Source organism: Hypanus sabinus, chromosome 3 (genome assembly GCF_030144855.1).
Source record: "Hypanus sabinus isolate sHypSab1 chromosome 3, sHypSab1.hap1, whole genome shotgun sequence".
Lineage (NCBI taxonomy): Eukaryota > Metazoa > Chordata > Chondrichthyes > Myliobatiformes > Dasyatidae > Hypanus > Hypanus sabinus.
The window spans coordinates 3036135-3056153 of NC_082708.1; the positions used below are offsets into that span (position 1 = coordinate 3036135).

Here is a 20019-nt window from a genome sequence, read left to right on the forward strand (position 1 = left end):
AGTCCCGGCATGTTGAAGTCGATAATAAGGGATGAAGACTCAGGTACTTGGAGACACATAATAACACAGAACATAGACAGCATTGTTTCTTCAAGACAAAACCTTCCCTGACGAATCTGCTGTAATTCTTTGAAGAAATAACAAGCAAAGTATCAAAGGAGAATCGGTGGATATTGTGTACTTGGATTTTCAGAAGGTCTATGACAGTGTGCCACACGTGAAAAGGTTCACTATTCAATCATTCAATCATGAATGATTGGAGAGAATGGAGAGTGAATGAAAAATGGAGAGAAACTACAAAAAACTGGGGCCCGAAGGGACCTGGAGGTCTGGAGGTCCTTGTGTAAGATTCCCTAAAGGTTACACAAAGTACACTGCAGATGCTGGGGTCAAATCAGCACGTACAAACGAGCTGGAGGAACTCAGCAGGTCGGGCAGCATCCGTGGAAGTGAGCAGTCAACGTTTAGGGCCGAGAGCTAAAGGTTAATTTGCAGGTTGAGTCTGTGGTGAGAAAGACAATGTTAGCATTCATTTCAAGAGGACTAGAATATAAAAGCCATGATGTACGGTAATATTAAAGCTTTATTAGGCACTAGTGAGGCCTCACTTGGAGTATTGTGAACAGTTTAGGGCCCCTTATCTTAGAAAGGATGTGCTGAAACTAGAGAGGGCTCAAAGGAGGTTCACAAAAATGATTCCAGGATTGAATGGCTTGTCATATGATGGCTCTGGGCCTGTATTTGCTGAAATTCAGAAGAATGAGAGGTGTCCTCACTGAAACCTATAGAATGGTAAAAGGCCTTGATAGAGTGGACGTGGAGACGATGTTTCCTCTGGTGGGAGAGTCTGAGACCAGAGTCCATAGTATCAGAATAGAGGGACATCCCCTTAGAAAAGGAGGAATTTCTTTAGCCAGTGAGTGATGAATCTGTGGAATTCGTTACCACAGGCAGATGAGGAGGTCAAGTCTTTATGTGTATTTAAGGCAGAGATTGATAGATTCTTGATTGGTCAGGGCATGAAGGGATACGGGGAGGAGGCAGGAGATTGGGGCTGAGAGGAAAATTGGATAATCAGCCATCATGAAATGGCAGAGCAGATTCGATAGGCCATTTGGGCTAATTCTGCTCCTATGTCTTATGGTCTTAACTTAACTCCTAACTCTCTGAACTTTCTATGCAGAACCTTATCTCCTGTCCTACCCATGTCATTGATAGCTACATGGACCACAACTTTTGGCTGTTCACCCTCCCACTTAAGAATGCTGAGGGCTCAATCCGAGATGTTCCGGACCCTGGTAGCCGGGAGGCAACATCCCATATAGGAATCTCGTCCTTGCCACATTCCCATAAATAACGAATCCTCTATCACCACAGCGTGCCTCTTCTCCTCACCTCCCTTCTGAGTCACAGAGCCCGACTCCTCCTCCACCCCCCTGACAGTATCCAAAGTGATTATACCTGTTGTTGAGGGGGATGGCCACGGGGGACTCTCCACTGGTTCCTTAACCCTTTCCCCCTTCTGTCTGTCACCCTGTTTCCTGTGTCCTGCACCTTGGGTGTAACCACCCCTCAACTTCCCCAATGATCCAGATTCATCCAGCTCCAGCTCCAGCTCCTTAACGTCAATTGTTAGAAGCTGCATCTGGATGCACTCCCAGCAGTTGTAGTTGTCAGGGACACCGGAGGTCTCCCTACCTCCCCACATCCTGAAAGAGGAGCATTCAACAATCTGAACTGAAATCCTTACTGTTGTAATCGTGCAATAAGAAAGAAAAAACAAATGTAAAAATCTGCCTACTGCCTTCAGCTCTCCATGCAGAAGCCTGCATGAACCAAAACCCCATCTCCCCACTCGAACACTGGCCTGTTCCCACAATGGCTGCTTACCTTCTTTTCATTCACCTTGCCAATTACGCACAATCCGACATCTCTTCGGGAACTGTGCCACGCAAAATATCCCAAAAGTCCCTGCCTGCTTCTTTTGAAATGTTTCTCTCACTATGAAACCCTCCGTCTCCTCGGGAACTGTGGTGCAGTTCTTATCTGGCCTCTGATCCTCCCCTTCTGGTCCTGATGAAGGCTCTCAGCCTGAAACATTGACTGTTCATTCATTTCCATTGATACGGCCTGGCCTGATGAGGCACTCCAGCATTTTGTGTGTGTTGCTCAAGATTTCCAGCATCTCGTGATGTGCTAAAAATGGACTCAGCCTCACATTCCACCTCGTTATGAACTTGTACCTTTTGTCTACCTGCACGACACACCGAACTGTAACACTTTATTCTGCCTTAGAACCATAGAACACTACAGCACAGAAAACAGACCATTCAGCCCTTCTAGTCTGTGCCAAAACTTTATTCTGCTAGTCCCATTGACCTGCACCCAGTCCATAACCCTCCAGACCTCTCCCATCCATGTATCTGTCCAATTTATTCTTAAAACTTAAGAGTGAACCTTCTGACTCTTTTTGTCACCACCTTAATGTCAGATGGACTTCAACCCAGTATGAAGTATGAAGTGGTTCATTTTGGTAGGTCCATTTCAAAGACAGAATACTATATAATATTAATAGTAAGACTCTTGGCAGTGTGGAAGATCAGAGAGATCTTGGGGTCCAAGTCCATAGGACACTCAAAGCTGCTGCACAGGTTGACAATGTTGTTAAGAAGGTGTATAGGGTGTTGGCCTTCATCAACCATGGGATTGAGCTGAAGAGCCATGAGCTAATGTTATAGCTATATAAGATCCTGGTCAGACCCCACTTGGAGCACTGTGTTCAGTTCTGGTCACCTCACTACAGGAAGGATGTGGAAACCATAGAAAGGGTGCAGAGGAGATTTACAAGGATGTTACCTGGATTGGAGAGCATGCCTTATGAGAATAGGTTGAGTAAACTTGGCCTTTTCTCCTTGGAGCGAAGGAGGATGAGAGATGACCTGATAGAGGTGTGTAAGATGATGAGAGTCATTGATAGTGTGGATAGTCGGAGGCTCTTTCCCTGGGCTGAAATGGCTAGCACAAGGGGGCATAACTTTAAGATGTTTGAAAGGGATATCGGGAGAGGGGATGTCAGGGGTAAGTTTTTCCACACAGAGAGTGGTGGGTGGGTGTGTGGAATGGGCTGCCACTGCCAGCGGTGGTGGAAGTGGATACAATAGGGTCATTTTAGAGTCTCTTAGATAGAGCTTCGAAAAATAGAGGGCTCTGTGGTAGGGAAATTCTGGGCAGTTTCTAGAGTACAACATTGCGGACTGAAGAGCCTGTAGATTTCTGTGTTCCATGTACTTGTGTACGGAATGAGCAGTCTGCGATCTGTTGAGATTGTGTAGGGTGTCAGTGAGGGCTATTTTGGAGTATTGTGTCAAGTTTTGGTTACCTATCTACAGGAAAGGTGTAAATAAGATTGGAAAAAGTGCAGAGAAAGTTTACAAGGATGTTTCCAGGACTTGAGAACCTGAGTTATGGGAAAGGTTGGATAGGTTAGGACTTCATTCCCTAGAGCAGGGGTGTCAAACTCATTGTAGGTCACGGGCCGGATTGAGCAAAATGCAGCTTCATGCAGGCCGGATCAGTCGGGCGCGTGCGAACGCAGCTTTCATTGCCTCCGTTTTTTCAGCCTGTTCTCATGTGTCTCAGTCTCTGCTATAACTACAAAGTGTTTCACTTCACAAATTCCGTTTCTTATGAAGAAGACTGCCGAATAAACACTAAAAACCCTGAAAACCTGGTACCTGAATAAACTCAGCATTAGCCATATCATACGCCACAGGCGCTTCGATTACTGGGGCCAGCTTTAATAGTAATTAGATATTATCTCGCGGGCCAAAGATAATTCCACCGCGGGCCGGATTTGGCCCGTGGGCCTTGAGTTTGACATATAGTGTCGGAGAATGTGGAGATTTGATAGAGGTTTACAAAATTGAGGGATATGGATAGGGTAAAAGCAAGCCAGCCTCTCAGGGCCATCTGGAAGGCACGCCTTTGATACCAATGTGCACATTTTGGACAAAATAGTGCTTTGAAAGAGGGGTTAAAGAAGACTTCTTTGTCAAACTAGAAAACCCATCCCTGAACAGAGGGGGTGGGATACAACACCACCTATCAGCTACTTACAAAGCAGTCCTGACATCTCTACCCGGTATCTCCACATCTCCATTCATGCAAAAATACAACTAAAGGCCCTCTCATTACCCCTTCAACTCTTAACGAACCTCACTTGATTGCAATACCTTTAAACAACTCAGAGTTTATAAGCCAGAGAACTACCCGCCTTGGATCAGAACTGAAGATGCCTCTGGCCTGACTGGAGAAATGTCTTCCAGACTACACAGCAAGTCCAGCCGCCCTGATTCACTGCTGCTTGAGATGTTAAGGATGTTTAAGGCGAACTTCTTCGCTCAGGGCGGTGAGAGTGTGGAATGAGAAAGTGGAGGATCCGGGTTCAATTTCAGAATACAAGGGAAGTTTGTCTAAGTACATGGACGGGAAGGGTCTGGAGGAAAAATCCCTCCGTGTGGGACTGGGTGCTGGTCTCACCATATTCTGTTCGGGAAGGCTTTAGAGAGGGTGCAGAGGAGATTCACCGGAATGCTGCCTGGATTAGAGAGGGTGAGGAGGAGATTCACCAGGATGCTGCCTGGATTACAGAGGGTGCAGAGGAGATTCACCGGGATGCTGTCTGGATTAGAGAGGGTGCAGAGGAGATTTACCAGGATGCTGCCTGGATTAGAGAGGGTGCAGAGGAGATTCACCAGGATGCTGCCTGGATTAGAGAGGGTGCAGAGGAGATTTACCAGGATGCTGCCTGGATTAGAGAGGGTGCAGAGGAGATTCACCGGGATGCTGTCTGGATTAGAGAGGGTGCAGAGGAGATTCACCAGGATGCTGCCTGGATTAGAGAGGGTGCAGAGGAGATTTACCAGGATGCTGCCTGGATTACAGAGGGTGCAGAGGAGATTCACCAGGACGCTGCCTGGATTAGAGAGGGTGCAGAGGAGATTCACCAGGATGCTGCCTGGATTAGAGAGGGTGCAGAGGAGATTCACCAGGATGCTGCCTGGATTAGAGAGGGTGCAGAGGAGATTCACCAGGATGCTGCCTGGATTAGAGAGGGTGCAGAGGAGATTCACCAGGATGCTGTCTGGATTAGAGAGGGTGCAGAGGAGATTCACCAGGACGCTGCCAGGATTAGAGATGGTGCAGAGGAGATTCACCAGGATGCTGCCTGGATCAGAGAGGGTGCAGAGGAGATTCACCAGGATGCTGCCTGGATCAGAGAGGGTGCAGAGGAGATTCACCAGGACGCTGCCTGGATTAGAGAGGGTGCAGAGGAGATTCACCAGGATGCTGCCTGGATTAGAGAGGGTGCAGAGGAGATTCACCAGGATGCTGCCTGGATTAGAGAGGGTGCAGAGGAGATTTACCAGGATGCTGCCTGGATTAGAGAGGGTGCAGAGGAGATTCACCAGGATGCTGCCTGGATTAGAGAGGGTGCAGAGGAGATTCACCAGGATGCTGCCTGGATTAGAGAGGGTGCAGAGGAGATTCACCAGGACGCTGCCTGGATTAGAGAGGGTGCAGAGGAGATTCACCAGGATGCTGCCTGGATTAGAGAGGGTGCAGAGGAGATTTACCAGGATGCTGCCTGGATTAGAGAGGGTGCAGAGGAGATTCACCAGGATGCTGCCTGGATTAGAGAGGGTGCAGAGGAGATTTACCAGGATGTTGCCTGGATTAGAGAGGGTGCAGAGGAGATTCACCAGGATGCTGCCTGGATTAGAGAGGGTGCAGAGGAGATTCACCAGGATGCTGCCTGGATTAGAGAGGGTGCAGAGGAGATTCACCAGAATGCTGCCTGGATTAGAGAGGGTGCAGAGGAGATTTACCAGGATGCTGCCTGGATTAGAGAGGGTGCAGAGGAGATTCACCAGGATGCTGCATGGATTAGAGAGGGTGCAGAGGAGATTCACCAGGATGCTGCCTGGATTAGAGAGGGTGCAGAGGAGATTCACCAGGATGCTGCCTGGATTAGAGAGGGTGCAGAGGAGATTCACCAGGATGCTGCCTGGATTAGAGAGGGTGCAGAGGAGATTCACCAGGATGCTGCCTGGGTTAGAGAGGGTACAGAGGAGATTCACCAGGATGCTGCCTGCATTAGAGAGGGTGCAGAGGAGATTCACCGGGATGCTGCCTGCATTAGAGAGGGTACAGAGGAGATTCACCAGGATGCTGCCTGGATTAGAGAGGGTGCAGAGGAGATTTACCAGGATGCTGCCTGGGTTAGAGAGGGTGCAGAGGAGATTCACCGGGATGCTGCCTGCATTAGAGAGGGTACAGAGGAGATTCACCAGGATGCTGCCTGGATTAGAGAGGGTGCAGAGGAGATTTACCAGGATGCTGCCTGGGTTAGAGAGGGTGCAGAGGAGATTCGCCAGGATGCTGCCTGGATTAGAGAGGGTGCAGAGGAGATTCACCGGGATGCTGCCTGGATTAGAGAGGGTGCAGAGGAGATTCACCAGGATGTTGTCTGGATTAGAGAGGGTGCAGAGGAGATTCACCAGGATGCTGCCTGGGTTAGAGAGGGTGCAGAGGAGATTCACCAGGATGCTGTCTGGATTGGAGAGGGTGCAGAGGAGATTCACCAGGATGCTGTCTGGATTAGAGAGGGTGCAGAGGAGATTTACCAGGATGCTGCCTGGATTAGAGAGGGTGCAGAGGAGATTCACCAGGATGCTGCCTGGATTAGAGAGGGTGCAGAGGAGATTCACCAGGATGCTGTCTGGATTAGAGAGGGTGCAGAGGAGATTTACCAGGATGCTGCCTGGATTAGAGAGGGTGCAGAGGAGATTTACCAGGATGCTGCCTGGATTAGAGAGGGTGCAGAGGAGATTCACCAGGATGCTATCTGGATTAGAGAGGGTGTTTTATGAGGATAGGCTGAGTCAGCTGGGGCTTTTCTCTCTGGAGTGAAGGAGGGTGAGAGGTGACTTGATAGAGGTGTACAAGATGATAAGGGGCATAGATCGAGTAGACTGCCAGAAACATTTTCCCAAGTCAGAAATTGCTAATGCGTTGTCATTGCAGAGAGTCAAGAGGATAATTCTGGGAATGAAGGGGTTAACATATGAGGACCATTCGGCAGCTTTGGGTCTGTGCTCACTGAAATTTAGAACGATGCGGGGGGATCTCATTGAAACCTACTGAATGTTGAAAGGACCGGATAGGGTGGATGTGGAGAGGACGTTTCCTGTGGTGGCGTATCCAGAACTAGGGGGCACAGCTTCAAATTTGAGTGGTGACCTTTTGGAACAGAGGTAAGGAGGAATTTTTTAGCCAGAGAGTGGTGAATCTGTGGAATGCTCTGCCACAGACTGCAGTGGAGGCCAAGTCCGTGCATATATTTAAGGTGGAAGTTGATCGTTCCTGATTGGTCAGGTGTCAAAGGATCTGGTGAGAAGGCAGGTGTATTTGGTTGAATGGGATCTGGGATCAGCCATGATGGAATGGTGGAGCAGACTTGATGGGCTGAATGGCCTAGTTCTGCTCCTCTGTCTCATGATCTTAAGGGGGGCACAATTTTCAGGTGATTGATGGGAAGTATAGGGGGATGTCCGAGATAGGTGGTGGGTGAGTGGAACACACTGTGGGGGTGGCAAAAACATTAGGGACTCTTAGACAGGCATGTGAGTGTGAGGGAAATAGGAGGCTGTGTGAGGGCAGGGTTCGGTTGATCTTAGAGTAGGTTAAAAGGTCAGCACAACATTCTGGGCCCAAGGGCCTCTACTGCAATGTTCTATGTGCCAGGACTGGGCTTGCCTGTCTCCTTGTTATGGACTGAAGATGAATTTATCCCTCCAGGGCATTCTATCTGGGTCTTTCAATGTTCAACAGGTTTCATTGAGATCCCACCCGCCACTCATTCTTCTAAAGTGATCAAATGCTCCTCATACGTTAACCCCTCCATTCCCGGGATTATTCTCGTGAATCTCCTCTTGTCTCTCCCCAATGTCAGCATATCCTTTCTTAGATTGGGGGCCCAGAACCGCTCACAATACTCCAAGTGAGGTCTGGCCAAGGCCTTATCAAGCCTCAGCATTATATCCTTGCTTTTATGTTCTAGTCCTTTTGAAATGAAAGCTAACAGTGCATTTGCTTTCCCTTACCATAGACCTTTCGGGAAACCTGCACAAGAACTCTCAAGTCCCTTTGCAGCTTTGATTTCTGAATTCACTGTCTAGAAAATAGTAGCATAGAGACAGATACGTGGAACATACCAGAATCTCTTAGGTAGGCCCATGGATGAGAAAAATGGGGGACTATGGGAGGGAAGTGTTAGATTGATATGTCAGTACACATTGTACACAAGGATAATAAATTTGAATGCATTGTTAGGGATGAAAAGAGAGGAGGGGGTGGAGAGTATCTTAAATGTATCTATTTTAATGCTAGGAGCATTGTAAGAAAGGTGGATGAGCTTAAAGCGTGGATTGATACCTGGAATTATGATGTTGTAGCTATTAGTGAAACATGGTTGCAGGAAGGGTGTGATTGGCAACTAAATATTCCTGGATTTAGTTGCTTCAGGTGTGATAGAGCAGGAGGGGCCAGAGGAGGAGGTGTTGCATTGCTTGTCCGAGAAAATCTTATGGCGGTGCTTTGGAAGGATAGATTAGAGAGCTCCTCTAGGGAGGCCATTTGGGTGGAATTGAGGAATGGGAAAGGTGTAGTAACACTGATAGGAGTGTATTATAGGCCATCTAATGGGGAGCGTGAGTTGGAAGAGCAAATGTGTAAGGAGATGGCAGATATTTGTAGTAAACACAAGGTGGTGATTGTGGGAGATTTTAATTTTCCACACATAGATTGGGAAGCTCATTCTGTAAAAGGGCTGGATGGTTTAGAGTTTGTAAAATGTGTGCAGGATAGTTTTTTGCAACAATACATAGAAGTACCGACTAGAGATGGGGCAGTGTTGGATCTCCTGTTAGGGAATGCGATAGGTCAGCTGACAGATGTATGTGTTGGGGAGCACTTCGGGTCCAGTGATCACAATAGCATTAGCTTCAATATAATTATGGAGAAGGACAGGACAGGACCCAGAGTTAAGATTTTTGATTGGAGAAAGGCTAACTTTGAAGAGATGCGAAGGGATTTAGAGAGAGTGGATTGGGTCAAGTTGGTTTATGGGAAGGATGTAATAGAGAAATGGAGGTCATTTAAGGGTGAAATTACGAGGGTACAGAATCTTTATGTTCCTGTTAGGTTGAAAGGAAAGGTTAAAGGTTTGAAAGCACCATGGTTTTGAAGGGATATTAGAAACTTGGTTCGGAAAAAGAGGGATGTCTACAATAGATATAGGCAGCATGGAGTAAAGGAATTGCTCGAGGAATATAAAGAATGTAAAAGGAATCTTAAGAAAGAGATTAGAAAAGCTAAAAGAAGATACGAGGTTGGTTTGGCAAATAAGGTGAAAGTAAATCTGAAAGGTTTCTACAGTTATATTAAAAGCAAGAGGATAGTGAGGGATAAAATTGGCCCCTTAGAGAATCAGAATGGTCAGCTATGTGTGGATCCGAGGGAGATGGGAGAGATTTTGAACGATTTCTTCTCTTCGGTATTCACTAAGGAGAAGGATATTGAATTGTGTAAGGTGTGGGAAACAAGTAAGGAAGTTATGGAACCTATGATAATTAAAGAGGTGGAAGTACTGGCGCTTTTAAGAAATTTAAAAGTGGATAAATCTCCGGGTCCTGACAGGATATTCCCCAGGACCTTGAGGGAAGCTTGTGTAGAAATAGCAGGAACTCTGACGGAGATCTTTAAGATGTCATTAGAAACGGGGATTGTGCCGGAGGATTGGCGTATTGCTCATGTGGTTCCATTGTTTAAAAAGGGTTCTAGAAGTAAGCCTAGCAATTATAGACCTGTCAGTTTGACATCAGTGGTGGGTAAATTAATGGAAAGTATTCTTAGAGATAGTATTAATAATTATCTGGATAGACAGGATCTGATTAGGAGTAGCCAGCATGGATTTGTGCGTGGAAGGTCATGTTTGACAAACCTTATTGAATTTTTTGAAGAAGTTACGAGGAATGTTGACGAGGGTAAGGCAGTGGATGTAGTCTATATGGACTTCAGCAAGGCCTTTGACAAAGTTCCACATGGAAGGTTAGTTAAGAAGGTTCAGTCGTTAGGTATTAATGCTGGAGTAATAAAATGGATTCAACAGTGGCTAGATGGGAGATGCCAGAGAGTAGTGGTGGATAATTGTTTATCGGGATGGAGGCCGGTGACTAGCGGGGTGCCTCAGGGATCTGTTTTGGGCCCAATGTTGTTTGTAATATACATAAATGATCTGGATGATGGGGTGGTAAATTGGATTAGTAAGTATGCCGATGATACTAAGGTAGGAGGTGTTGTGGATAATGAGGTGGGTTTTCAAAGCTTGCAGGGAGATTTATGCCGGTTAGAAGAATGGGCTGAACGTTGGCAGATGGAGTTTAATGCTGAGAAGTGTGAGGTTCTACATTTTGGCAGGAATAATCCAAATAGAACATTCAGGGTAAATGGTAGGGCATTGAGGAACGCAGTGGAACAGAGAGATCTAGGAATAACAGTGCATAGTTCCCTGAAGGTGGAGTCTCATGTAGATAGGGTGGTGAAGAAGGCTTTTGGAACGCTGGACTTTATAAATCAAAGCATCGAGTACAGAAGTTGGGATGTAATGTTAAAATTGTACAAGGCATTGGTAAGGCCAAATTTGGAATATTGTGTACAGTTCTGGTTACCGAATTATAGGAAAGATATCAATAAATTAGAGAGAGTGCAGAGACAATTTACTGGGATGTTACCTGGGTTTCAGCACTTAAGTTACAGAGAAAGGTTGAACAAGTTAGGTCTCTATTCATTGGAGCGTAGAAGGTTGAGGGGGGATTTGATCGAGGTATTTAAAATTTTGAGAGGGATAGATAGAGTTGACGTGAATAGGCTGTTTCCATTGAGAGTAGGGGAGATTCAAATGAGAGGACATGATTTGAGAGTTAGGGGGCAAAAGTTTAAGGGAAACACGAGGGGGTATTTCTTTACTCAGAGAGTGATAGCTGTGTGGAATGAGCTTCCTGTAGAAGTAGTAGAGGCCAGTTCAGTTGTGTCATTTAAGGTAAAATTGGATAGGTATATGGACAGGAAAGGAGTGAAGGGTTATGGGATGAGTGCGGGTAGGTGGGACTAGGTGAGATTAAGAGTTCGGCACGGACTAGGAGGGCTGAGATGGCCTGTTTCCGTGCTGTGATTGTTATATGGTTATATGGTTGTAACTGTGGTACAGTGCTCTCACACACCAAGTGCCTTCTTAACCATTTGATCAACTTTCCCTTCCTTACCATCGCGTGCTGGTCCGTTCTGCCATTGGACGGAGCGCTGGGCCCCACTGGAGGTCTCCCTACATAGGAACCGCTTCCTTTGCATCTGGGACCTGTGATTGAGGGGGTTACGCAGAGTGGGGACGTGTCAGAGGTTTTGTTTTAAGTTGATTGACTCCCAGTCACTCTACAGCATGGAGGTGTCCGTGTTCCCTGCACCCACTGAGTGTAGCCCTGCTGGAGCATCTGAAGGGGCTGTTCCTCAAGTCTGGTTGTACTTCAGCCCCGCGCTCTTGATCGTCAGTCACCCGACGTGGGGTGCGGTCCCCTCTAAGGAGCATTCTGGTTCGTCTGCCCCTGGCCCACCCAGGGGTGCTACTCACTCAGAGTAGTGGAGTGGTTATCACTGAACAGGGTTCAATCCTTACTGCTGCCTGTCTATCCATGTGCGGTGCCTCTAGGTGCTCCAGTTTCCTTTCACAGTCCGAGACGTACAGGTTAATGTCAGTAAGCTGTGGGTATGCTATGTTGGCACTGGAAGCAAGGCAACACTTGTGGGTTGCCCCAACACAGTTGCCCCTGATCTGATGCAAACGATGCATTTCACTGTAGGTTTTAATATACATGTGACTAATAAAACTCTAATCTGCCCTGGAGAACACCTGCAAGGGCTGGAGTTTGTTCTGTGCAGCAAGAAAACATTTTAATCTGTTTCATTCTCGTGGTTTATTGCTTTTAATACAATTATTTTTGGAAAATAAGAATAATCAGATACTGAGTGAAGCTTCCTCCACAATGTCCTGGGTGGGGGCAAGCAGGGTCCATGTCCCTGCTTAGACACAGATCTCTGGCTGGCTTGGATGAGCTGTAACTCAACCAAAAAATTCCCAAATCTGACTCTAAACTTTCCACGGGGATCAGCACCGCCTCCCCCTGGACACTCTTGGAATGTCAACTCCCAGAGATCAAAGGCTTCCTTCCGTCCATTGGCCCCTCGAGTCACCAGACCACCACCCAGTGTGTGTTCGCTCTGCTTGCTTTGTTTTCCATGCAGGAAACCTCTCCCTCAACTCCTCCTACCCTCTTCACTTCTTCCCCTCCTCCTCCTCCGGCCCTATCTCTCTACCTCTCCCTGCACCACTTTGAGTTCTTCTCCACCTCCTTTTCTGTCACTCTCCCTCTCTTTGATCCTCTCCCTGTGCTCTTTCCTCTCCGCCTCTCCTCGTTCTCTCTGGGGAGGAAATGGAGGGGAAGTTTCCCCCCAGGTTTTAGCAGTGACAACCTCAAGGGATAGCAGAACTCAGTGTCAGTGGGAGCATCAGGTCTGAGTGGCAACGGGGGGAGATGTGAGATGCCCAGGAACCATCCTATCCCTGCTGGATCCTTCCCAGATCTCCTGACTGCCTCTGAGCTAAATCAGTCCCCTTTGAATCCTCTCCAACTCCCACCCAGCACAGGGAAGCTTCCTGGAGCTCCTAGTGTGAATAGCATTTCCCACTGAACGCCTGGCCTCATCCTTCCCAACAGGAGGGCTGTGGTCTCCCGAGAACTCATCCCTGTAGGTCGTCACTGTTGGAACTCGCACTCCATGTGTAGCGGTCAGCACAGCTCCCGACGTCCAGAGCTCAGAGTCCAGCTCCAGCGCGCCTGTAAGGAGCTCGGACGCCCTTCTCCATGGGAACGTGGGTTTCCTCCCACGGTTCAAAGATGTACCGGTTAGTAAATTGCTCCATGATTAGGAACCTCCTCCCACCTCTCGGCTAAATCACCACCCCTTCCCAATGCCTACCAGGCGCCAGGAAGATTCCCAGAGCCCCTGTTCTGGATGGCATTTCCCTCTGGATGCCCAGCCTCATCCTTTCTGACGTGCTACACCCGCTGTCCCTGCTGGATCACGTTCCTCCTCCACACGACCCAGGGAGGGGCGGAAAATGATGTGGAACCTTCTGGGGAAAAGCGGCATTGTAATCGACAGGCTAGTGGTCCACGTGATCGTAACATTACGATCTCTGCGTTAGACTGCTGTCACAAAACACTCCTCTCGGGCCCTATAAGATAGGGATAACCTGCGGAATATTGAAAGGCTCAGACTGAGTGGACATGCAGAGCCTGTTTCCTATGGTGGGCGAGTCTAGAGCCAAAGACAGGCATTTAGAACGGAGATGAGAAGGAATCTCCTTATCCAGAGGGTGGTGAATCTGTGGAATTAATTGCCCCTGAAGGCTCCGGAGGCCAAGTCATTGGGTATTTTTAAAGCGGAGGTTGATAGGTTCTTGATTAATCAGGATGACAAAGGTTACAGGGAGAAGACAAGAGAATGAGCTTGAGAGGGATAGTAAATCAGCCATGTTGGAATGGTGGAGCAGACTCGAAGGGCTGAATGGCCTAATTCTGCTCCTATGTATTATGGTGCTATGATAATGAATCTGATTCTACCAGTTACTGCCCTACGGTTTATTGAGGTTAACGCACTGACTCTGGTTGCTAGTGTAGGAGGGGTGGGAGGTCCCACAGGGCTCCCGATGCAAGTTATTCAGCCCTGGGCTGAAGGGATGGGGAAAGAGTTCATGGTCCCGGGATCAGTTCTGCCTCGGTGGGGAGATGGGCGCCCGTCGGCTCAGTCCTTCTCTTCCGCCTGTTCAGCGTCTCCGCGCTTCTGTCTGGCGGAGGGATTCTCTTCGTCCTCCCCGCTGGGGTACGGGGGGCAGCCCTCATCGTCATCCTCGTCGCCCTCCTCTGCCACCGGCTTACACGCACCAGGGGGCTCGGCCCCATCATCCGAGTCCTGGTGCACGGTCACCTTGAAGGAGGCTTTGCGAGAGCCGGGCTCAGAGCCGTCCTCGGGCTCCTGGAAGCGGTTGCGGGCGCCCAGGATGTACTTGCTGATGACGGTGGAGGCATCTCCAGACTTGGTACCACTCTCTGCTGCCCCCATGCCGTAGCGCAGTCGCTTAATCTCTGACTGCAGCCGGCCCACAAACTTGCTCAGCTCCGTAATCCGGTTTCCGAGGTCTGGAAGGTGGGGAAAAGAGGGAGAGCAGATAAAAGAAAGTCTATAGATGCTAGAAATCCTGAGTAACACACAAAACAATAGACAATAGACAATAGGTGCAGAAGTAGACCATTCGGCCCCTCGAGTCTGCACCGCCATTCTGAGATCATGGCTGATCATTCACTATCAATACCCAGTCCCTGCCTTGTCCCCATATCCCTTGATTCCCCTATCCATCTAGCTCCTTCTTGAAAGCATCCAGAGAATTGGCCTCCACCGTCTTCCGAGGCAGTGCATTCCACACCTCCACAACTCTCTGGGAGATGAAGCTCTTCCTCAACTCTGTTTTAAATAACTGACCTCTTATTCTCAATCCATTCCCTCTGGTACTGGACTCTCCCAACATCTGGAACATATTTCCTGCCTCAATCCTATCAAATTCTTTAATTATCTTAAACGTTTCAATCAGATCCCCTCTCAATCTCCTCAATTCCAGCGTGTACAAGCCCAATCTCTCCAATCTCTCTGCGTAAGACAGCCCTGCCATCCCAGGAATCAACCTAGTGAATCTACGCTGCACTTCCTCAATTGCCAGAATGTCCTTCCTTAAACCTGGAGACCAAAACTGTACACAATATTCCAGGTGTGATCTCACCAGGGCCCTGTACAAGTGCAAAAGGACATCCTTGCTCTTGTATTCAATTCCCCTTGTAACAAAGGCCAACATTCCATTTGCCCTCTTTACTGCCTGTTGCACTTGCTCATTCACCTTCATTGACTGGTGAACTAGGACTCCTAGGTCTCTTTGCATTTCTCCCTTACCTAACTTGACACCGTTCAGACAATACTCTGCCCTCTTGTTCCAGCTTCCAAAGTGGATAACTTCACATTTATTCACATTGAATGACATCTGCCAAGTATCTGCCCACTCACCCAGCCTATCCAAGTCTCCCTGTATTCTCCTAACGTCCTCTTCGCATGTCACACTGCCACCCAGTTTAGTATCGTCAGCAAACTTGCTGATATAGTTTTCAATGCCCTCATCTAAATCATTGACATAAGTCGTAAAGAGCTGTGGTCCCAATACAGAGCCCTGTGGTACCCCACTAGTCACCTCCAGCCAGTCCGAGAAACACCCATTCACTGCTACCCTTTGCTTTCTATCTGCCAACCAGTTTTCTATCCATGTTGAAACCCTGCCCCCAATGCCATGAGCTCTGATTTTACTCACCAATCTCCTATGTGGCACCTTATCGAATGCCTTCTGAAAATCTAGGTACACAACATCTACTGGCTTACCCTCGTCTAACATCCTTGTTACACCCTCAAAAAACTCCAGCAGATTAGTCAAGCATGATTTGCCCTTGGTAAATCCATGCTGGCTCGGCCTAATCCTATTTCTGCCATCTAGATGTGCCACTATTTCATCCTTAATAATGGACTCAAGCATCTTCCCCACGACTGACGTTAGGCTAACAGGGCGATAGTTCTCCATTTTCTCCTTCCCTCCCTTCTTGAAAAGTGGGACAACATTAGCCACTCTCCAATCTTCAGGAACTGATCCTGAATCTAAGGAACATTGGAAAATGATTACCAATGCATCCACAATTTCCTGAGCCACCTCTTTTAGAACCCTCTGATGCAGACCATCTGGACCCGGGGATTTATTAGCCTTCAGTCCTACCAGTCTACTCATCACAGTTTCTTTCCTAATGCCAATCTGTCTCAATTCCTCTGATATCTTATGACCCTGGCCCATCCATACATCTGGGAGATTGCTTGTGTCCTCCCTGGTGAAGACAGATCTAAAGTATGCATTAAATTCTGTTGCCATTTCCCTGTTTCCCATAACAATTTCTCCCAATTCATTCTTCAAGGGGCCAACATTGTTCTTAACTATCTTCTTTCTCTTCACGTAGCTAAAAAAGCTTTTGCTATCCCCTTTTATATTCCTGGCTAGACTGAGCTCATACCTGATTTTTTCTCTCCGTATTGCTATTTTAGTTAAGATCTGCTGTTCCTTAAAACTTTCCCAATCATCTGTATTCCCACTCATCTTAGCCCTGTCATACTTCTTTTTCTTTAATGCTATACAATCTCTGACTTCCTTTGTCAACCACTGTGGCCCCTTCCCCCTCTTTGAATCCTTCCTTCTCATTGGAATGAACTGCTTTTGCATCTTTTGTATTATGCCCAAGAATATCTGCCACTGCTGATCCACTGTCTTTCCTGCCAGGGCATCCGCCCATTTAACTTTGGCCAGCTCTTCCCTCATGGCTCCGTAGTCTCCTTTATTTAATTGCATCACTGACACCTCTGATCTGCCCTTATCCCTCTCAAATTGTAGATAAAAACTTATGTTATGATCACTACTTCCTAATGGCTCCTTTACTTCAAGATCACTTATCAATTCCTGTTCATTACACATCACCAAGTCCAAAATAGCCTCGTTCCTGGTTGGCTCAAGCACAAGCTGTTCCAAAAATACATCCTTTAGACACTCCACAAACTCCCTATCCTGGGGTCCAGCACCTACCTGATTCTCCCAGTCCACCTGCATGTTGAAATCTCCCATAACGACTGCATTACCTTTAGCACATGCCAATGTTAACTCCCTAATCAACTTGTACCCAATATCCACGCTACTGTTTGGGGGCCTGTACACAACACCCATTAGGGTCTTTTTACCCTTACTGTTCCTCAGCTCAATCCACACAGACTCTACTTCCCCTGTTCCCAAATCACCTCTTGCTAAGGACTGAATCTCATTCCTCACCAACAGGGCCACCCCACCCCCTCTTCCCATATTTCTGTCTCTACGATAGCACGTATACCCTGGTACACTCAATTCCCAGGCCTGATCCCCTTGCAGCCATGTCTCCGTTATCCCAACAATATCGTAGTTCCCCATTTTCATCTGAGCTTCAAGCTCATCTGTCTTATTTCTGACACTACGCGCATTCAAGTATAGAATTCTTAGCCCATTCCTCCTCTCTTTGCTTAAAACACTGTCTACTGTACCTAACCCAGCTCCTTGAACTTCCATCGGGCAAATTGCACCCTGAATTTTGATGACCTTCTCAAGATCACCCAAACCTTGTACACATTTAACCCCATGCTCCTTCTGACCAACCCTCTGGATCTGGATCCCTGCCCCCTGCACATCTAGTTTAAACCCCCCCCCCCGAGCAGCACTGGCAAATACTCCTGCAAGAATGTTAGTACCCCTCCGGTTCAGATGTAGACCGTCCCTTCGAAACAGATCCCAATGTCCCTGGAACAAAGACCAATTATCCAAAAACCTGAACCCTTCCTTCCTGCACCATGCTCTCAGCCTCGTATTAATGTGCATAATCATTCTATTCTTCGCCTCACTCGCACGTGGCACAGGTAGCAATCCCGAGATTGTCACCCTGGAGGTCCTGCCTTTCAGCTTCACTCCTAACTCCCTGAACTCTCTAAGCAGGACCCCCTCACTCACCTTACCTACATCGTTGGTCCCTACATGGACCACTACATCTGGGTTCATGCCCTCACTCTCAAGAATAGCCTGCACCCGATCTGAGATGTCCCGGACCCTGGCACCAGGGAGGCAACATACCATCCGAGACTCCCGATCTGCCCCACAAAATCTCCCTATCTGCCCCCCTGACTATAGAATCCCCTAAAACTATCGCTCTCTTCTCTTCCCTCCTCCCCTTTCTAGTTGAGGGTTCAACCTCTGTGCCAGAGGCAGGACCACTGCAACTCATTCCTGGTAGGTCATCCCCATCAACAGTATCCAGTACGGTATACTTATTGTTAATGGGAATGGCCGCAGGGGTGCTCTGCTCTCTCTGCCTGCTCCCCCTGCCTCTCTGGACGCTGGAGGAACTCAGCAGGCCAGGCAGCATCTACGGAAGAGATTAAGCAGTCGACGTTTCAGGCGAAGACATTTCCTGGTGAACGGTCTCGGCCCAAAATGTCGACTGTACTCTTCTCCATAGATGCTTCAGCATTTTGTGTATGCTGCTCAGAGAATCATCCCTGATTGTCAGGTAGCACAGTGCTCCCTCAGAATCCCCCACCCTCCACTGTGTGGCGTTCCCTCAGTAACCCTCCCCCCACTCTACAGTGTCCCCTTGGTACCCCTCCTACAACATGGCGTTCCCTCGATACCTCCCTCAGGTAACTATAGGCCAGTTACTTTAATACCTGTAGTTGGGAAGATGCTTGAAGCTATCAGTAAAGAAGAAATAGTGAAACATCTGGAAAGAAATGGATCCATCAGGCAGACGCAGCATGGATTCAGCAAAGGCAGGTCCTGTTTGACAAACTTACTGGAGTTCCTTGAGGATATAACGAGCGCAGTGGATAGAGGGGAGCAGATGGACGTTATTTACCGGGATTTCCAGAAGGTGTTCGACAAGGTGCCACATAAAAGATTTATCCATAATATAAGGATGGATAGAGTTGGGGTGATGTATTATCATGGATAGGGGATTGGTTAACCCGTAGAAAGCAGAGAGTTGGGATACATGGCTGTTACTCTGGTTGGCAATTAGTGGTGAGCGGTGTATTGCAGGGGTCAGTGTGGGGCCCGCAACTGAACACAATATACATTAACGATCTGGAAGAGGGGACCGAGTGCAGTGTATCGAAGTTTGCTGATGACACTAAATTGAGCAGAAAAGCAGAACGTGCAGAAGATGCGGAGAGTCTGCAGAGAGATATAGATAGGTTAGGTGAGTGGGCAAGGCTCTGGCAGCTGGAATACGATGTTGGTAAATGTGAGGTCATCCACTTTGGAAGGAAAAATGGAAGAGCTGATTATTAATTAAAAAGAATATAGAAATCTACAGCACATTGCAGTCCCTTCAGCCTACATGGTACAACCTAGAAACTACCTAGAATGTCCCTACGGTATTTTTCTAAGCTCCATGTACCTACCTAAGAGACTCTTAAAAGACCCTATCGTATCCGCCTCCACCATCGTTGCTGGCAGCCCATTCCACACACTCACCACTCTGAGTAAAAAACTTACCCCTGACATCCCCTTTGCACCTACTTCCAAGCACCTTCAAACTGTGCCCCCTCGTGTTAGCACAAGGTGAAAGATTGCAGCCTGCTGTTGTGCAGAGGGATTTGGGAGTGCTTGTGCATGAATCGCAAAAGGTTGGTTTGCAGGTTGTCAAGATGGCAGATGAGATGTTGCCTTCATTGCTAGAGGGATTGAATTTAACAGCAGGGAGGTTATGCTGCAACTGTACAGGGTTTTGGTGAGGCCGCACCTGGAGTACTGTGTGCAGTTCTGGTCTCATTACTTGAGGAAGGGTATACTGGCTTTGGAGATGGTGCAGAGGAGGTTCACCAGGTTGATTCCAGAGATGAGGGGGTCAGACTATGAGGAGAGATTGGGACTGTACTTGCTGGAATTCAGAAGGATGAGAGGAGATCTTAAAAAAAACATATAAAATTATGAAACGGATAGATGAGATAGAGGCAGGAAAGTTGTTTCCACTGGTAGGTGAGACTAGAACTAGGGAACATGGCCTCGATTCAGGGAGTAGATTTAGGACGGAGATGAGGAGGAACTGCTTTTCCCAGAGTGGTGAATCTGTGGGAATTCTCTGCCAATGAAGCAGTGGAGGCTGCCTCAGTAACTAGATTTAAGAGAAGTTTGGA

General features: G+C 47.7%; 1 protein-coding gene across 1 annotated transcript in view; it reads right to left on the reverse strand.

The window, feature by feature from the left end:
* Nucleotides 1–12177: 12177 nt before the first annotated feature.
* The window catches only part of LOC132390687 (short transient receptor potential channel 2-like), a 69034-nt gene continuing 61192 nt past the window's right edge, over nucleotides 12178–20019 (reverse strand). Inside the window, exon 5 of the mRNA XM_059963244.1 lies at nucleotides 12178–14375. Within this exon, the coding sequence (XP_059819227.1) occupies nucleotides 13981–14375 (395 nt within the window). The 3' untranslated portion in view covers nucleotides 12178–13980. The remainder of the gene's footprint in view (nucleotides 14376–20019) is intronic.